Source organism: Jatropha curcas, chromosome 8, assembly GCF_041381405.1.
Source record: "Jatropha curcas cultivar XTBG-Jc1 chromosome 8, XTBG_Jcur_1.0, whole genome shotgun sequence".
Lineage (NCBI taxonomy): Eukaryota > Viridiplantae > Streptophyta > Magnoliopsida > Malpighiales > Euphorbiaceae > Jatropha > Jatropha curcas.
In genome coordinates, this window is record NC_143158.1 from 6,374,699 (window position 1) to 6,393,854 (window position 19,156).

The window sequence follows — 19,156 nt, forward strand, 5'->3', positions numbered from 1 at the left end:
AACTATTGTGGGGTCGTATACCATCATAGACCGTTCATTGATTTCCATTTATTATCCTCTGTGTAAGTTTTTATTTGCATTTGCATTTAATTGTATTGTGGGGTCCAAAGACTGGAATGGAAATAAATTGACGTGACACACCACGATGTTGCCATCTTAGAAACTGTCTGGTGCACAGACCCATCATGACCTCACAATTAGCCCAGACCATTGGACCCACCAACCCTAGATGTCCACTTCACAATTTCCTTTAGAAATATCAGTCCCAAGCGCCAAAGTCGTCTTACATGGCAGTATTCTCCATTCATCCAAGGCTTCAGGGCACAACAATTATCGGTTTCTAACTGATAACCGAAATAAATAGATTTAATTCGGTTGGATTTTAATAATTATTTTAAAATTTTAATATTCACTTTTGTTTAATTTTCAGTTTTTGGTTTGAATTAAATCATTTGATTTAAAATAACTAAATTTAAATTAATTTAATTCAATTTCAATCGATTATTATATCATTATTATAACCGTTTAATTATTTAAATATATTCATATAAATTAAGCTGAACTTAGCTCAAAGTAATCCGAAGTTTTTATTTTTTTTCCTAAATATATAAATTCGTCTATGTATTTTTCATAAAAATTTTTATTATAAATTCGAAATCTCTCACTTTTTATATTTTTTATAAAAAATAAAAAAATCAATTAAATCAAATCGGGTAGGAAAATTTTTTTTTCAACATTTTAAATAAAGGAATATAATAACAAGTTCAATGTATTTCATCCTTATAGCTTTTCTTGAGCTTTTTACAAGAAAATCTACTTTAGGGATAATATGTTGTTTTTTTCGGTGAAAGGGAGGACAGCAATTGCTTTTTACATATCACTTGGTCAAATCAACCTTTTCCTTCGTGGTATCTCCATTCCAGCAAGTCTGGTACTAAAATTGATTTTTAGTTAATACAAATTTCGAATATAAAAGGTTATTTTAATTTTTAGGAGCTGCTGGAATAATTTTTTCATGATCACTGTTTTTTTTTTCAAATTTTATAATTAACAAAATAAATTTAAATAAAATTTAATAATTCCAATTAAAATTTAAATAATTTTAATGCTCTAATAATAGATGCATATTTCATAATTTAAAAGGTTATAAATTTAATCCTTTAAATGTAATTTTATTTGAAGTTAAATAAAATCCAAACTACTAATGTTACTTAAGTTGAAGTGATCCCTAATTAAAAATTCTTCTAATTTATAATTGTCTCATATCCAAAAAAAAAAAAAAAAACGATAGTTGTAGTAATACTCACAGATTCCTGAAACCCAGCATAGAACTTTTGTCAGATTTTATAAAATTTAGTTTTTACAAGCGAAATGAATATATTCTCATTTATATCAAATATAAAAACATGAAATTTCTACAAAATTTATGAAATTTATTTATACCAAACAAAGCCTTAAACTTGATAATCATGCATAAAATTTTACTTACTGTTTTCCTTTCAACTCAAAATACACTACTCAAGAAGCCCCTGCAAGAAAAGAGAACTGATCAATTTTACTTACTGTTTTCCTCCAGAGCGAGTGGGAGTTAGTCTGGGGGAAATGGATGTTTCTTACCAAAATCCTGACGCTTTTTTAGTTTGGTTTCTGCAAATAGAGAGCATATTGATAGAATGAATACAGTCAGGACAGGAACAAACAAGTACTATATATAAGGGAAGAAGATAAGAGAAAACTCAAGAGTTACCCTGGTTTCCTCAAGAAGGCGTCATTTATATCATCAGAGCTTGGCTTTTCACTGAATGTTGACAAGACTTCATACTTTTCTCCACCTGAAGGTTGATCCACCCTCTTATATAATTCGTAACGGTACGGATATGAAAACCTAAAGTCGTAAAAAGAAAGGAAAAAGGAGCAGTTAAAGAAAGGGAAAAAGAAGGAAACACCATCATATAATTGTTTAGTTAAGAACATTTAAAGAAGTAATGCGAAAGAAATGTAAGAATTTAGATAGCTGAGAATCGAAAAAATTTGTAAATGAGTTACCTGAGAGCTCCCATTATAGGATACTGGGTCCCTGCATAGTAGAGAAGCCGAAAGCAATAGCAATTTTCAAAAGAAGCAGCATACTCCAGTCTTTTGTCCCGGCCCATTGTCTGAAAATGAAGTAGCTCAGATAGGAACTAAGGAATCCTATTTATCTCAATTGTTTAAGCTTAGTTACTGATATTACACTTACTTGCATTATGCCACTTGAACCAGGTAAATCCTGAAAAAGAGATCCAAAAGGGCAAATTACACATATAGAAAAATGGCCATATCAAATTTATTACAGAAAACAGGTTTCAAAATTCTGACAGTAGTGTAATCTGATGCTACAGAAAGGAGAGTAATATTAAAAATTGGAAAATTTTGAAAAAGAAAAAATAAGAAAGAAAGAAACAGATGTACCCGCTGCCTTTCCAAATTCCAGTTCATATTGCCATCAATTTATGAAAATCAAGACAGGGGGTACAGTGCACCATTTCTTCTTCTTCATTTTTTTTCCTATAGATGGAAATCATTCTACGAAAGTAAATTCAGACAAGCAGTAGTTAAGGATGTTGACCTTGAGCCTTGGATTAACAAGAATGACCGGTCGATTCCCAGCAGCATCAGTCATGGCCTTTAAATCCTGTGTAGTCAATCTCAAAGTTAGAAAAACAAGAAAGAAAGAAAGATCAACTACAACATGGCAAGTAAATGTCACTGATAACAGCATAATGAAGTTTTTTCCCCCTTGATCCTTACATCTATAATACAATTCCCTACAGCATTTTGAGGTGCCACTAAAATGAATATGTCATCCTCTTTATCAACTTCTTTTGCACCTGAATTTGAAAGAATATAATTATATAACTAAATCATTATTGTACAACATAAATTTAGGATCATATCATATCATCTATAGAGGAAAAAAACATTGAAACAAATAAATTGAAATTACAAGCAGCATGTCATAAAAGAAAAGTTTTTCAATATAATTTGCACCTATAGAACCAATCTTGATAAAGGTTCCCAGAGCTCCATATTCACCCCAATCCATAAACTCCAAGATCTTTCGAGTACCCGAAAGTTGCAGTGGCATTCCAGCAAGTGCACCTTGCCCCATAGATCCTTGAACACAAACCTGAAAGAGAAATCTCTAAGTGACCAGATAAAAACAAATAATTTTTTAGAATATTATCTCTCTGACTGATAACTACCTTGACACGTTTTCCGTCATCAGCAAATGACAGAGCAAGAACTCGAACAAGCTCCATCAAGGTACCTATTCGATAAACATCCTGTGCATCATAAAGATATGGTCAAATTGAAACAAAATTCACAAGGGAATAAGATAAAAATTCCCTTACCATTTCTGGGTTCAGCTCTGGAATAGCAATCTCAACCTATCATTTGGGGAATAGCAGTTCAGATAGGAGTTAATAACTCCAGTACTTAACAAAACTCATGTTATTTGATAAAGCAAGTCATTAAATCTCCAGTTGAAAAGAGGTCAACACTCATATCTAACCTTTAAACGCAATCTACCATCATTTACAGCTCTCTGTGTGGCTTGTAGAACATCATCATAGAAATAATTTCTGATTTCTCTGGAATGAGGAATATTGTTTAATCGAGTAGGAATTCCTCTCCATTTATCCTGTAAAAAACCAGGGAAAAAAAAAAAGAATATGCATACAGAATAAATTCCTGTGGCTTTTCTTAAAGCCAAAACAAGTTTGACAAAAGAAAGAACACTTACTAAATTGTAGTAGGTCACAGTTTAACCAAATACCTTCTGAACTGATGCCTGATTAAAGTTGCTCTGACTTTCAGGTACTAATTTTTCTGAAATTGAGGATAGAAAAGCAAAGCTTGGATGAATAAAGTTATGTTACGTTAATAAATAATACAGGGCCAAGCCATATAAGCAATTTAATTTCAGGGGCTGAGATCAAAATAAAAAGCGTTACCAGATTTCACTTTATTTTTCTGCACTTGAGAAAGCAAAGAATCAATTTCTTCAAATACTACTTCTTTCGGGCGACTTCCATCAATCTGAATTTTAAACATTAATGCAACAAATATAAGTTATTGACAATCAATCCAGATAATGAGTGAACGAACAGAAAATATAAGAAAATTTGAAATTACCTTCTTTATGATATTTGAGTAAGTGGATAAAATTGCTTCTGCATTCTGCTTGTATATTTCAAGACGTGACTTTACCTAACATGAATTGAAGAAAATACTTGTTAGATGCCAAAATATTGATGACGTATTAGATTTGGTGTATTAAAGAGTTTAATCTTCCGAACAGAAAATGACATAAAACTTATTGTTCTTTAAAAGGAAAAAAGAATTCTTGGAAGTAATTAAAAGAAAAAAACTTTGGTCTACAAAAAAGCAAATTTCTGGCATAACATGAGTTTCATCAACTAAAAATCTTAAATATCGAGACGACATGAAAAAACTGGAAGCAATTGCAATGTCAATGGCCTCGTATCAGAGGGAGGAAAACAAAAGAAGGGCACATCAAGTATTGGTGAAAAAATAGCTTACAACATCAGAATGTAGAACATGATCATTAAATTGATTTAGTTGATTTGTTCATGCCAAGTTCTTCAAAGTACATATTGTTCACTAAAATAGACTTGTGTGCCAGTGTTTTATGCTTGCAAATTGTGATCTTACTTTTTCCTCAGTGTCATCTGGACGGGTTATAAGTCTTGCTTTGATATCCTCATTTTCTGGAAGGAAGTTTTTTATATGGTAAATCTTTCCTGTCTCTGGATCTAGTCTTCTTCCAACACATCTGTCGATCAGAATTTCATCAGGAACCTGAGTGTTAAAAAATATATATCATGAATAATTGTTGACTTATGACTTGAAAAGCATCTTCAAAGATAGTAAAAATGCTTCAAACATTTGAGTAAACTTTGAAGAGGCTGAAACAACAATAGACAAACATAGAAAAAAACAATATTAATATAGACAATTACATCTTCTCCATAGTATAAAAGATCAGACAATGATCAATATAAGGATCTCAGTATCAAGGTGCAGTTCACATACATCTAAAACAATATAAACATCTGGTCTGATCTTCAATTTTTCCAGACTTTCTGCTTGGGAAAAACTTCGTGGATAACCATCTAGAAGCCATCCTTTTTGCTTCACATCCTCGCGAGATAATCGTGATGTCACCATCTACAAAATAAAACATTTATCTCCGCACCACCAAAAATAGAGAAGAGAAAAACTGTATTAGTTAGTTAATTCTGCAGTACAGCAGTCACAATTTCATCGGGAACCAGGCAGCCAGCATTCATGAACTCTTTAGCTTTATTTCCGATATCTGTCCCAGCAGCTACTTGAGCCCTTAGTAGATCACCAGTTGATATGTGTACCAATCCAAACTGCAAAATTGAAAGAACCAAAAGAAAGATGAGCAAAGCCATATTGCTTCAACTTTAAAGACCAGGTCCTAAAGGATACTTATTTGAGCAAAAGGAAAACTGAGTAAAACATATACATCTTATACCACAAGTTTAACAGAACTTTTATTTAATGGAGAAAGGACCAAAATTCTCCAATGGGGCACAAATTTTTTTAGAGATGGTTATGCATCCTAAATCCTAATATTATTTATTCTGGGACTGGCAATCTTAGTAGGTATAGGATTGAGTATCCACTGTATTCTTCAAGTGACAGATACTTGTTACCATTTTGTTAATGAGAATTATAAAAATACTTAAAAAGAGAAGTATACTTGATAAGAATTATCATCCTTCCATCATCAACAAAAACACAACCTTTCTTCATTTGGATGTCAAAAGAAGCTCACAAGGCATTTTTTTACTCAGCAGCAAGGAAAGCATCGAGAAAATTTCAATGAAATGTGTAGCATCTAAAGAAATTAAAGATATGCAAACCAGTCTCCTCTTAATTATTAGGAAGAGAAAAACATTAGCAAAGAATTTCCAATTTAAATGATAGGCAATAGGCTGGTCATTTCATCTGTATCAATGGCTTCAAAAAAGCAGAAGAAGAAGCCAAAAAAAAACTATCTTTTATCACTGAGAAACACAAAGTTATGAAATTATAAATAAAAGGAGAGATTACCTTATTCACTATTAGTTCACACTGTGTTCCTTTCCCAGAAGCTGGAGCACCTGATATCATCACCTTCAATGGCTCAGTTGTGGAACAATATACTCTCAACCCCTGCCCAAAAGAAAACAGTAATTAGACAATAAATAATTTATCTTTATAAAAAACCTAAAAAAAAAAAAAAAAAAGTAAAAATGAAACCTTGGGTTTTGAATTTCGCATCAAATGGTTGTTGGTGTTGGGACTAAAGGAGAAGAGACGGCGAGACTGAGAAGAGTATTGTTGGAAAGAAAGAGAGAAAGAAGAAGAGGAAGAAGAAGAAGAGAAAGAGGAAGAATTTACAACTGGAGAGAGAGAGGGAGTGGAAGAAACATTAGTAGTGTGATGGTGGAGAGAAGGAAGTGAAGTGGGTAACATTATTGTTTTTTTTCTGTTCTACAGACGAGAGAAATTAGGGAGACGAAAAGAAAGGTTTTGTAGAAGGAGAAAGGCCTTTAAGAAGAACGTGGTCAATAACGGATTAACGGACACCACAGATTATTTTTAAAAAAAATGTGCCGAGGATAAGTTCAGGAGCGTTTGTTAATATTAATTTTTTTTAGAAGATTAATACTAAGTAAGTGTGTTCTTATTTTCAAAGCAAAAATTGTTAAAGCCAGAGCAATATTTACTATTTTGACAAAATTATCATTTTTTTTTCAATTTCCTATCATATACTAAATTATTTTAAAACCGTAAATCATGTTGGTTGGTAGTCATCATTTTATAGTATTTTTTAGAATTCATTCAAACAAAATTAATTGGCTTATACTAAATTCAAATGGGTATCATTATAATTTTTCAATAATTTCATTATTGTTTAATGTGAGATTTATCTCCCAACTAAATTTGCAAATCACATATTATTACATCAAAGCAAATTACTAAAATTATTTATATTATTTAGTGACATAATATTTATGAAATTCTAAAACAGCTCACAACAATGACATCACACATTTATTAAAATAATTAGTACTGTGGAACAAGGTTGAAGATATTTTAAAATTAAGAAATTAATCGAATTTTTTAGAAAGAAAAGTATGAAAGGTAGTATAAAACTTTAAAAGTAGTAAAAAGAAATGCTGATATTGTTTCAGATAAAAAATAAATTATTATTTAGTACCATTTGATTATTTGAACCAAAGTCTATCCATATGGCCAAATACCTATCTTTCCCTTCTCTTTCTTCCCCCTTTTTTTTAACCTCCATCTCTCTTGAAAAAAATGCTTTAGGAAATTACGATGTACTTGTCATATTTAATTTCCAGATTTTTATTCTAAATATAAATTTTGAAAAATTTAATGGTATGAATTCTATATTTTAAAGGTAATTTATAGCAAACTGTTTTTTTATTGAGACTAAAAATTTATCCATTATTTAGAAAAAACACAGAGACATGAGAGAAATGCATCCAAGAAACTGTTCTTGCATTATCTCCTATACAAAAAAAGAGAAAAGAAAAAAAAAAAAAAAAAACTAAAAACGAAATTAGCAAATGAAAGAAGATCTCCCATCTAATAAAGAATAATGCAATATCTTATGAAATTATTGTTATTACATTATAGTAAGCTCCCTAATAAAAGTAACTCAAAAAGATTCAAGTAAAACATGATAGTATCTATTGTTTTCTTTTCAGACAGTAGCAGTAGGACTCGTTTAATCCAGCTTCACTGATGAGAACAAATAATGCACGAACCAGAACGACGAAAGGAACCCAACTGTTCCTGTTGCAAGCATAATCGCTAGGACCATTACAAGAGAATAACCCAGGTAAAGTGTTGCAGAGACCGGTCCGCTTAAGCTCTTGAGGTCGAATACAAGATAGTTAATGGAGTACAAGAAAATATAAATAGCCACTGAACCAGAAGCAAAGAAGGACTTCCACCACCATTTCCAGTCCTCCACGCAGAGATGCATGTAAGTTAAAACAAGAGATACCTCGGCACAAACCACCACGAGAAGGACCATAACAATCAAGAGAAACCCGAAAACATAATACACACGGCCCATCCAAATGCTAGACATGATAAAAAAGAGCTCAATGAAGAGTGTACCAAAGGGTAGAGTTCCGGCACCAAGAACAAGAAGCCAAGATGGGTACTTTTGAGCTGGAATTTCCCTGGGGATCTGGTTGGTTCGAACAGGGTATTCGATATGGGGTGACTTAGCCCCAAAGTAACCCCCAATTAGGGTAAGGGGAACAGAGATACAGAACCAGAGCAGAATCAAAATGACATACAAAGAGATTGGAATGGCACCGGTGCTATGACTACCCCATAGAAGGAAATTCAAAAGGGTTAGGATAAAAAAGGCAATACCAGGGAAAAAGCAAGCGGCTCTCCAGGAGACTGACACCCAACCTTTGTGATCGCCACATCCAATGGTCCTCCAAAGGCGAACTGCAACATAGCCAGCTGCAATACCGAGAATCATGTAGAAAATAAGCATACCTGTTATAAGAGTTCCACGGGAAGCCGGTGACATGAATCCAAGTGCAGCAAACATGATTGTCACGACTGCCATTCCAAGTATCTGAACTCCATCTCCAACCATTACACACAAAAGTGAGGGATTGGTTGGGGCACGGAAAACATCCCCGACAACAAGTTTCCAACCAGATAACTCCTCATTCATCTGTGCTTGAGCTTCCTTGTCAAGCTCCTCATAACGGGTAAGATCCCGCCTCACAGTCCTTAGAAAGATGACAAGGACAATTCCAGCAAGGAAGGTGATAACCATCAGAGAATTCATGATTGAGAACCAATGGACCTTTGATCCCTCCATCTTCAAATAGGCATCCCATCTCGATGGCCACTTAATATCACTTTCCTCAAATGTAACTTCATAGGTAAAAACAATCGGTTCATTCTCCTTAATTGGCATAGCAACAGTGGTGGGATCACATTTAATAGGAGATGGGTATTTGTCATACATTTTCAAGTTCTTCACTGACTGAACATTATGTGGGAAGTTACAAGGAACCACTTCAAAACCTACAACCATATAACCAGGGACATCTGATCCCCCATTTGCAATCGTAGGAATAACCTCTGCAGCATCTCCAGTACCCATCACACGTGCCATATTGGCCTCCTCATACTTATGAATAAGAACTGTAAACTTCAAATGGTTAAACACATAATAAGCATCCTGAACCTTAATTCCAACAGGATAACCAGTCCACCTCAACATGTATGACTCCTTCTTAGTATACCTTATAGCGGGCAAATTATCAAGAATTAAGTTAACCTGATACATCTCATCAATTCTTTTCTTCAAAAGCTTAAAGCTATCAGCAGATAAAGGCTCAGTTCGACACAAAAAGATCTCACTTTCATTCACATGCATCCTAAACCTATATGGTGAATTCTCAATCCTATCTCCCATAAGGAGCTCACCAAGATTTTCAGCACTATCTTTGACACCCTCAGTAGGCTCACAAAACGGTAAACTATAATAGCTAAAAGGCATCTCAGTATCAATAGAAGTAATGGAATTCACCTTCACTGATAAAGTTTCACCGACATTGTATTTATGGGGGTAACTGCCAGGAAGGTAAAACCCGTATCCAGATTGGAAAATTAAGCAAAACGTCAAAACCCAGATCTTAAAATGAGTAAACGAATCCATCTTTGAGGTGATTGGCATCAGATCTGGAAAACCCAGATCACAAAACTAGTGAATGAACAAAGATCCAATGATATTGGATTCCGGGTTTTAACTAAAAATTAGAAAATCAAACGTTAAGCAATATAAATGAAGCAGAAGAACAAAAAACAGGGGCTTTACAAAAAACAAGTGTGGATCTAAACTGACCTCTTATAGAGAGAAACAGAGAAGAGAGCGTTGTTTAGGAGAGTTGAGCACCAAATAGAGATCTCGAGAGCTCTATGGAAATGGAATTTTGGAGAAAGCGAGAGAGAGTGAAGGATTGGAAGGGACGTTAATATTTTTTATACGTATGCATATATGAGTATTATATATGTTAATAGCTGTATGCGGAAGGAGGAGATTGTTGCCGACGAGTCTATTGCATTTCACGGATTGACGATACTATCCATTATTTCTTACCCAAAATGCCAAAATGCACTTTGAGCTGTAAATTTAAAACATTATTAATTAAAACTTATTATTCAGATTTAAGTCCATAATTTTACAACATTTTCAAAAAAAAAAAAAAAAAATCCATAATTTTACAAATGTTGGCACTCCACATCATTTTGTATACTATCTATTACCAAAACTTTAAATGAAAACTAATTTTTTGTTTTTTTATTTCTTTCTTTCTTTTTTAGCACATTTATTAAATTTATTCTTTTAGAAAATCAGTCTGTTTAATACAAAAAGAAATTTATATTTTTTTAAAAAAAATTATTTATGAAGTTGTGCTTCAGATGTGGTCTCTTTCTTATTGTAATTTATAGGCTCACAGTTTGCAAGAATTATCTTTTGCTATCTTCCATCTAGGCTAAATTAAGAGCGAACGGTCCATTGGAAATTGAGCCAAAATAATTTAATTTTAATTATTTTAATTTGATTTGATTTTGAAATTTATTATATTTCAATTTGATTTTTATAATAAAAATTTGAAATAATCTATATAAAAATAAGTGAAACAATTTTGTAAATAAGATATTTAATCTTTAGTAATTTAAAATTTCTAATTAGATTCGGATCAATTTTTATGAGATTCGATTCCAATCCATAAAATTCAAATCTAATAGAATGGAATGCTCACCTAAGACATATTCATAGTTACGCAGGTGGAAGTAATATTCAATTCATATTATAGAAAATTATACTTACCTAGATCCTTACCTTATAATTCATGAATTAAGATTCAAATATTTATCATTTAATATTTATACATTAAAAATTACTTAATAACAACAAAATATCTATCATATAATGTATTTTGAAACCTTGACAGAATTTTCCATGTACTGGAAACAAAAAAAAAAAAAAAAATTTTTTTACTTTCTTTTTTCCCCGTTCTTCATATGGTGCAACGTGCCAAACTTTTTAAAGTGTCATTTTACTTTCCTCAACAAGGTGCTTTGATGAGTTGCATCTCAGATCCAATATATACGTATAACATAACAAAATACAAATAGCTCCTATGTTTAGATGTCTTGAATAACAACTAAACTTAATTACTTTGATCAAACACTAAAACTCATAACAGCACATGCCTTGTGTGCAATTCGAGAGAGAGAGAGAGAGAGAGAGAGAGAGAGAGAGAGACAGCTCACAAGCCACAGGGTGAGAATCAGGTTAGCGGTCATCATGCCTAAGACTGGCTAACCACAACCTATTAGATAATAAAAATATTAAGTTGCATTGAATCTTGAGTTAATGAAAATTACACTTTATAAAACTTGATGAAGAAAGCAGACCAAAAACTGTAGCAATCAAAGTGGATGCGTAAACACTTAAAAAGAAAAGTATATGGGATTGAACAGTTAATGAATCATCAAGTTGAACACATTTTCTTATCATAAAAGCTGGAGTTTCCACTTTGCAGCTTCAACAAGTCAGGCTGTACATAAACTTACGCTTAACCAAAGAAATTTAAAAGAAACCAGCATATATTCTTCCAAGTTCAAACATTAAATACCAAGGTTTTATTATTATTAACTATTATTATCTTTTTGTTTCTCCTCCATTACTCTCATAGAATAAAGCATCTGACAAGACCTGTTCATGGACTGTATCTGGACTGGACAAGGTTTAAATTTTCTGAAGACCAAGCATTTTTCTTCATACACTAATGAAGCCCTGGCCCTACCCATAAGCAGGCAGTAATAAATAACAAAAATTTCAGTATACAAGTCACTAACATCTATAAAGCAATGCATGACAAAAAAAACTTGGATGCACAAAAAACAAAAAAGAATCTTAAATCAAATGATTCAGTTCCAAGGTCAAAAAGACTTTAGAACCCATAAAATATATTATATTTCATAGACTATCCAAATACACTGAAACAAGCATTTAAATCAGAATTTAGGAGGAATCAGCAGAATTCCCCCTCATTTCAAACCAGAAAAGGTTCATAGTCAGTCCTAAATAGTTTGCGTTTTTCCACCGTTGACAGTGTGTTGGTTGCATGGAAACATGCCGTTATATAAATATGCAATAAGATTAACCATTATATTCTCTTATACATTTACGAATAGACTAGACAAGAAAGAGAAGAAGTGCGAAGAAAGCATCCATTTTATTCTGTGATACATTTATGAACATTGAGAATACAAGTATAACTAACACTAAAAAAGAAGCATGAATAAATAGGCATGGCAAGTACCATTGAAAATGTTCAATCTAAACAATTTACATTGTGATATCTTTTCTTTTCAGAGAAAAGAAGAAATAAAAAAAAGAGTAAAGAGGAAACACTTAACCTTTGGCACCCAATCCTCGTGATTTTGGGAGCCTAGCAGCAACTAAAGGGTTGATGATGCCTTGAGAATGTTTTCCCAAACCCATGCCTTCAACAAAGCCCATTCTTGCCATCATCTTGGAGCCAAAACCTTTGGTATGTTTTTCAAAAGCTCCCAGGTTTCGAGGTTTTGCATGCTTTTCAAACCTTTCAATGGTTTGAGGTTTATTCTCCATGGAGTCATCAGTAGGGTTAGAGATGTTGGCACCCAGCCCAAGTGATTTAGGCCGTTGGATCACTTCAATGGGCTCCGCCATACCTTGACCATCCTTTCCCAATCCTCCACCTTCCACATATCCCATTTTTGCCATCATCTTGGATCCAAAACCCTTTGTATGTACCTCAAATGAACCGACCTTAGCTGAAATAATTGTAACCTTATTTTCAGAAGTTTCAGCCTCTTCAGAGTCCTTTGTCATAGTATCAACCATTTCAGACATTATGCCTTTCGATACAAATGACACTGGTTGACTGGCATATAAAGTCTTTCTCCCACCCTGTCTCTTTGATGCACCACTGTTCTGGCGGTTGGCTAACTTTCTTGATGACTTGCTCCTATTTCTATCTGCACTTGCTGGTTTTGTTCTTGAGCCTTCAGTAACAGAGAAATCAGCATCCTCATTTCCAGCTCCTATCAACTGAAATTCAAAAAAAAAAAAAAAAAAAAAAAGTCAATATCATAGGCTATGCTTGTTGTGAATGCATACATGGATTATCCAACAAAACATCAAAATCTCGGAAAGAAGTCAGCAAAGCAATACAAGATTAACAAAAGTTGAAAGACGTTAGTAAATGGAAATTCAAAACCTTCTCTAAACGGAGTTTATCACTTGCGGATGGCATACTTGTGTGTTGAGTCCGTGTCACTGTCACAAATCTGAAGGAACAAAAGACCAGTTAGTCATGCACACAAACATCAAGATGGGTGGTTGTATTCTCACTCCCTCTCAAGCAAACATGAATAAATTTGAGTTCCTCACCATATAAATGGTACTAACCTTTTCTTACCCGAGCCTTGGCAACCACTACGCAAACGGTATATTGCTGCTAACCGTTGTACCTGACATTAAGTGGAAATTTGAATCATTATCACATTTGTAGATGTGATGAAAGCCAATGGACATCAGACATATTCCAAAGTGGCAAAACAGAAAGTTTCACTTAATGTGTTTGTGCAAAGATTGAAGCCTCAGAGTTTTTCTGACTCGAGTTTAGAATTACAATCTCATCCAAATAAATCACCAGATACTCTGGTGAATGTTTGTTTAGTGAGTTTGAGCAAAAATTAAAGCCTCAATATAATGCTGACCCAAGTTGAGAATTATATAGTTTGATCCAAATAAACTGCCAGTCCATATATAATGGTGAAGAAAGAAATAAAGAATGGAAAGCTCCCCACCATTTGCTTTAGACTGCCACTTTTCTAAACTATATCCTATTCCCAAAACCAAATGATACACTTTATAAAATAAGGCAACTCAATCATTCAAATTAAAAACTCCATAATAGCATCCCAAACCAAAGATTCATAAAAACAGGAACATTCATGTCATTGTAAGGAATACATGACAAATGACACAATGAGGCAGAAAAGACAATCAAAAGCAAACTGCAAAAGAAAGAGGAAATAGAGTTCTATACCTGGGAACAATCTCGGGAGTGCATAGGTTGAAAAGCAAACATGTCCACTTCATCCAAAACAATCTGCTCCAGTTTCTAAAAAAGGGAAAAACAAAAGATGATTATCTGTTAGTTTCTATTCCCTCTTTCCATAAATAGCTTAGGGTTAAATCTGCATTTAAATGATAGATTACATACTACACAAAAGGCATTTATCGTTAAGGTGAGATTATATCTTGTAAATATATTCATCACACATGATAATTAAATAGGAAACTGACAAAGTCGAAGTATTATTGTTCCATAGTCATTAGGCAGATTTACCAAATCATATCCATCATAAACTACACAGAATCAAGATTTAGATCTCAGTGAGCTCATATTCCAAATGGTTAATGGCTTAATGCCCATATATAAGTGCTGAAAGTGTTGCATTCCCTTAGATGTAAGCAAAAGAAAGGAAAAAGAGATCAATCAGTCTGTAAATGGTTCATTTTACCATATTTATTTTCTCAAAATCCACCCCTCTTTGCAGCGCTCTTTGTGCTCTTCGCAGTGCAATCATCTCTTTACGGTGCTTCTTTTTCTCACCTAAATTGTGAGCACGTTAAATTTGTTTGTAGAACATCAATTGCAGGCAGCTTTATTCATTCATAAAATTATATAATAAAGAATCAGACAAAATATAAGAGAAGCAAATTCAAACTGAAAGAAGTTACACAACGAACCACCATCTTCACACTCCAAAAGCAGACAAGAATATAAGGAATGCCAGATACACAAATGTATCAGGGAACAGGTGTCTACATGTACATACACATAGAGACAAACAGGGACTACATATTTCCTGCTAAAGTTGTGGCTTATCATACAAGACCATATGGACACAAAAAGTCTATCCCCATAATTAAATTACAAAATAATCGATAGAAAAGTACACAGTTTACAAAATAAAATAACAGCAGATGGATAAGATAAATGGACATAAGCAAATTCACCTGGAAAACTTCTAGAATTTTTACTCTTTTGAGCACTTGAAGGCCAAGACTGAGGCAACCGAGCAATATGTTTTTTTCTGGCAGAAAGAGTTCTTGGATCTTTTACAAGCATAAGATCATCTAAAGCTGATGGCTGAGCATCTCTAGCACCTACAGTGTGTTTCTTTCTTGACTGTGACTTCTTCATACCATATTCCATTGATGCATCCTGGAGTGCAATCCCGCTCAGCTTCTCTAGAGCCTCGTCAAAACAATCACCAGATGATGAACTGTCCTCGTTTGAGTCATCTAAATAGTCTTCAACCAAAAATTTGGAATCTAAAATGTTGTCGCTCCCACCAATTCCCTCTAAGTAGTCTTCTGCAACCTCTTCATCAATGTCAGAACCACTGTCTGACTCATCCTCTGAGACATCACTTTCGGAGAGTTCACTTGGTTCCCCTAGTTCAGAAGATTCAGAATTTTCATCATCCTGTAACTCTCCGTCACTTTCCCCATCAGATATATCCTGGGTATATAATTTCATGCCTCCAATTGACAAAAATCCTGAATTTTTCTTTGGAGCCTCAATTGGTCCTTCTTCAGCCATTTCTTTACCAATCTCATAATTAACAGGCTCCTCAGCATCCATTTCTTTCTCAGATAATGAAGAATCAAAACACTCTCCTTCTTGGCCTTCTTCTTCCATTTGCTTTGATGATGTACCAACAGCACCTGGAGTTGTCTCACATTCATCAAAGAACCCCAATCCTCTATGTGAACTATCACCAAGCACAAAACTTGAATTGTAATCATAAGTGAAATCTGCATTAGAGGCCTTCAAAGATGGTGTTTCATCTAAATATGCAACTATCTGAGTGTCCTTGGAATCAACTAAAGTGATGGGCTGTAGGGCATCCAAATCATTATCTTGGTCATTGCCTCCAATAGATGATTCTTTGAGCAAACGCTCCTGTAAAGCATTTTGGGGAGGGGGAGAGGGGGTCATAACACCAACATTGATTTCCAGTCCAACCATTCAGAGAATTTTCAAAGAGGAAGAAGAATATTATAATAATAATAAAACGACCTAAATTAAATCCAACTCTTTTGGGTTCATTTATTTGGAAGTGACTGATTTCTGCAAATATTTTACGAAAGATTCAGACTTTTTTTGTTGATTTAACTGGATATTAAGAAAGTACATTCAAATCTTGATAAGTGAACCTTCAAAACACAATATTTATATCTCATCTCATATCCTCAGTAGTGAAAACAAAAATTATCATCAGATCATAAATTTGTGGAACAAAAAAGGATGATGCTAATGTATTTCTACACAAAATAAACCAACAGAAATGGAGGCTGAACAAAAATAAATAAAGTTTTATTTACTATGAAAGCAAACAGTTTAAAGAACTCTTTTCAATACACAAGAAAAATAAGCAACCAAAATTTGACCTCAAAAGGACCTTCTTCGAGCTCAAAATGCTAATAATTTCAAGTCTCAGTCCAACCCCACTTGAGACTTCGCTAATTAGTTCTCTCATCAAGTCTATTTCATTCAGACAACCAGCACCAGATATTTTAGACTAAGAACTGAAAGACTAAGTCTTGATTAGAACATTTTCAGTGAAATTTGCAAATAGGTATACCTGAAGCTCAAGAGAAGGGTAATTATAACCAAATGCATTCCCATTAGATTTGCGGTGTCCAATTTTAGAAGCAGAAACTGTTTTTGCTTTTGAGCCAGACTTGGAATTCGTATTTGAGTTCCTTCCTGCAATGCAATACCAAAAGAAAATCCAAAACAAAGCATAGAAGAAGACCCAAAATAGAACACAAATATTGCAGTTCATCTAATAAAATACCCACTTACCAAAATATAAAGAAAATTATAAAATTAACCTTTATCTGAGCTGAAAACGTTCAATTTTTCCCTCCAATTTGCTTTATAAGGACCCAGAATTCGAAAAACATGGAATAAAATTTTCATTTTCCTAATATTTCTCAGCAACCAAACAGACGTGCGAGATAAAGTGGAAACCTGGAAAGGATGAGGGGCAGGAAGAGCTGAGAGGCCAATCAGACAAGACACCACCCTCCACAAAGAGAGAGTTTCTACTTCTGATTCGACCAGAAGATGATGAAGACGATACTCCGGTTGATCTCCTTCTGCTCTTGTTTTTGCTGTTATTTCCACTGTCATTTTTGTTGCTTCTGTTGTTATTGCTGGGTCTTCTCTTACCTCCTCCAGCCATGGCGGTGCCCGATTTGAGTAGCTTGTCGTGCGATGCGAGAGGGACGAGATAATAGCGAAAAACCAGTCCCAGACGTCTGCTGCGTTTCTTCTACTGATCTGGGCCGTTGGCATGTTGAGTAGGGCCCATTGGACCATTTGTACGGACGTGGTGACTTGAGCAGTTCTTAACAGAAAATCGGGCCCCATCGCTTTAAGCCCAGTAATGCGTTATTGGATTTCGCTTTCATTACATGGGCTAATATGAAGTGGGCTCATGAACCCACAAACTGAACACCGTTTATTACTTGGTTTGGTTGGTCATTGGAACCAGTCAACCGGTGGTTCTAGCTCTGGAAAATTAACAGTCGGGATCAAAATCTGTCCGGGAAATATATTTCTAGTTCCGGCACTATCGTGAGGCCCAATACCGATTTTTTTTTTTTCTGGAATCAGCTTCCGAGATCGACCAATTACAACCAATTTTGGCTAGTCTCATTTTGAAGAGAGGAATTGAAACTAAACCCAATCCCTTTGATTTTGGTTTTGATTCCGGTTTGAAATCAAAACTTTTGAACTGATTTTAATCCAATTAAAAACCAAGCCGATTTTAAGTCAATTAAAAATCAGGCCGATTCTAGTCCAAATCACCGGTCCTAACTGGATCAAAATCTCCAAGTGAAATTTTTTGTAGGTTTAGTAGGTGTGGAATTTAGCAGTAAGCAAAAAGTTAACCCTGCCTGTAGAGTGTTGCGCCAGCTTTGCTTTATACCATTTCCTATTTCAAGTTTCCTCTTCCAATAAGTAAAATTTGTAATATCACTCTCTCAGTTGAAATTTAACTTCACAATGAAGATTATAAAATAATTTTTAAGAAATAATATTAATAATTTAAAACATTAAACATAAATTAAATTTGACTAAACTGGTCACCCAATGGATTGCTATCTATTTCAACTGAAAAATAACTGAGTCCTTGTGCCATTCTCAAAGTACAGAAAAGAATTGAAAGTGAACACTGGATGGGATTAGAAAGCAACGTAAGCATTTAATCCCCCCTTTTATTGGTAAAAATATTAAAATTTTAAATTTCTATTAGGAGTTTTGAAATTTGATTTTTCACAAGATGACTGGAGTTTACAAAATATAGTATTCATGGTATCAGAGAGGTGCTTAGTTGGTTGAAAGGAAAGTTTGATGGAATAAGGTTGAAAGAGGAGAGTGATTGTTTGCAGGTAGTCAATGTTCTTCAGAGAAATGGGGATAACTCATAGATGGGTCTTTCGGTACAAGATTGTAGAGTGCTTATCAGGTAGTTAGAATATCTATTTCTATGTAGAGTGTTTATGATGTTTTTCTAACAAGATAATGATAAATACATAAGCTTTTTCTATTGTCAAAAAAATATATTTTCCATGTATGTTTAGTATATAAATTTTTTCAGAATCTGCGGATAAGTTCGACCGTAAAGTTTAAATGTATTTTGCCGTTTCAGTAAATAAATTTTTTTTAGCTAATTGATAAAAAATAAAGAATAGAAATATCTTATAATTCAAATAAATACGTTGTTATTTGTCAAAATTATAATATCACGTGATTTACATGTAACTTAACTAATAATGCACATATTTCATATTACTTATTTTAATAATCTTATAATCCATGTAATTTATATCCTTTAAATATATAAATGAACT

At 33.7% G+C, this 19,156-nt stretch overlaps 3 protein-coding genes across 4 annotated transcripts; all 3 read right to left on the reverse strand.

Annotated features, from left to right (window-relative positions):
* Window positions 1-1,310: 1,310 nt before the first annotated feature.
* LOC105633458 (adenylate kinase family protein) lies at window positions 1,311-6,638 on the reverse strand. The gene is made up of 19 exons (XM_012216044.4): window positions 6,340-6,638; window positions 6,151-6,252; window positions 5,316-5,444; window positions 5,101-5,235; window positions 4,720-4,866; window positions 4,180-4,254; window positions 3,999-4,083; window positions 3,821-3,873; window positions 3,557-3,685; window positions 3,396-3,431; window positions 3,246-3,326; window positions 3,031-3,169; window positions 2,791-2,870; window positions 2,609-2,674; window positions 2,240-2,269; window positions 2,047-2,156; window positions 1,748-1,885; window positions 1,618-1,647; window positions 1,311-1,529 (listed from the first exon to the last, which is right to left on the reverse strand). Exons 1-19 carry the CDS (start codon window positions 6,553-6,555, stop codon window positions 1,505-1,507), a joined length of 1,806 nt encoding a protein of 601 aa, XP_012071434.2. The 5' UTR covers window positions 6,556-6,638; the 3' UTR covers window positions 1,311-1,504.
* A 1,058-nt stretch (window positions 6,639-7,696) lies between these two features.
* Window positions 7,697-10,151, reverse strand: LOC105633457 (Endomembrane protein 70 protein family). Of its 2 annotated transcripts, none has more exons than XM_012216041.4 (2): window positions 9,998-10,151; window positions 7,697-9,902 (listed from the first exon to the last, which is right to left on the reverse strand). In XM_012216041.4, exon 2 carries the CDS (start codon window positions 9,827-9,829, stop codon window positions 7,838-7,840), a length of 1,992 nt encoding a protein of 663 aa, XP_012071431.1. In that variant the 5' UTR covers window positions 9,830-9,902; window positions 9,998-10,151; the 3' UTR covers window positions 7,697-7,837. The 2 variants fall into 2 exon arrangements, with proteins under 2 accessions (XP_012071431.1, XP_012071433.1); XM_012216043.4 differs by having other exon boundaries at window positions 7,697-9,834; window positions 9,998-10,150.
* A 2,231-nt stretch (window positions 10,152-12,382) lies between these two features.
* Window positions 12,383-17,545, reverse strand: LOC105633456 (D111/G-patch domain-containing protein). The gene is made up of 8 exons (XM_012216040.4): window positions 17,268-17,545; window positions 16,876-17,000; window positions 15,242-16,193; window positions 14,743-14,834; window positions 14,265-14,339; window positions 13,622-13,683; window positions 13,431-13,500; window positions 12,383-13,261 (listed from the first exon to the last, which is right to left on the reverse strand). Exons 1-8 carry the CDS (start codon window positions 17,479-17,481, stop codon window positions 12,581-12,583), a joined length of 2,271 nt encoding a protein of 756 aa, XP_012071430.1. The 5' UTR covers window positions 17,482-17,545; the 3' UTR covers window positions 12,383-12,580.
* Window positions 17,546-19,156: the final 1,611 nt, after the last annotated feature.

Coding starts and splice junctions, on each gene's coding strand:
- LOC105633458 (XM_012216044.4), bottom strand. CDS start 6,555: ATGTTACCCACTTCACTTCCTTCTCTCCACCATCACACTACTAATGTT. Junction 3,432..3,556: donor ATGGTAGATTGCGTTTAAAG/GTTAGATATGAG, acceptor CCCAAATGATAG/GTTGAGATTGCTATTCCAGA. Junction 2,270..2,608: donor TTGTTAATCCAAGGCTCAAG/GTCAACATCCTT, acceptor TCTCTTTTTCAG/GATTTACCTGGTTCAAGTGG.
- LOC105633457 (XM_012216041.4), bottom strand. CDS start 9,829: ATGCCAATCACCTCAAAGATGGATTCGTTTACTCATTTTAAGATCTGG.
- LOC105633456 (XM_012216040.4), bottom strand. CDS start 17,481: ATGGCTGGAGGAGGTAAGAGAAGACCCAGCAATAACAACAGAAGCAAC. Junction 14,340..14,742: donor ATTTTGAGAAAATAAATATG/GTAAAATGAACC, acceptor TCCCTTTTTTAG/AAACTGGAGCAGATTGTTTT. Junction 13,684..14,264: donor ACTCCCGAGATTGTTCCCAG/GTATAGAACTCT, acceptor ACTTAATGTCAG/GTACAACGGTTAGCAGCAAT.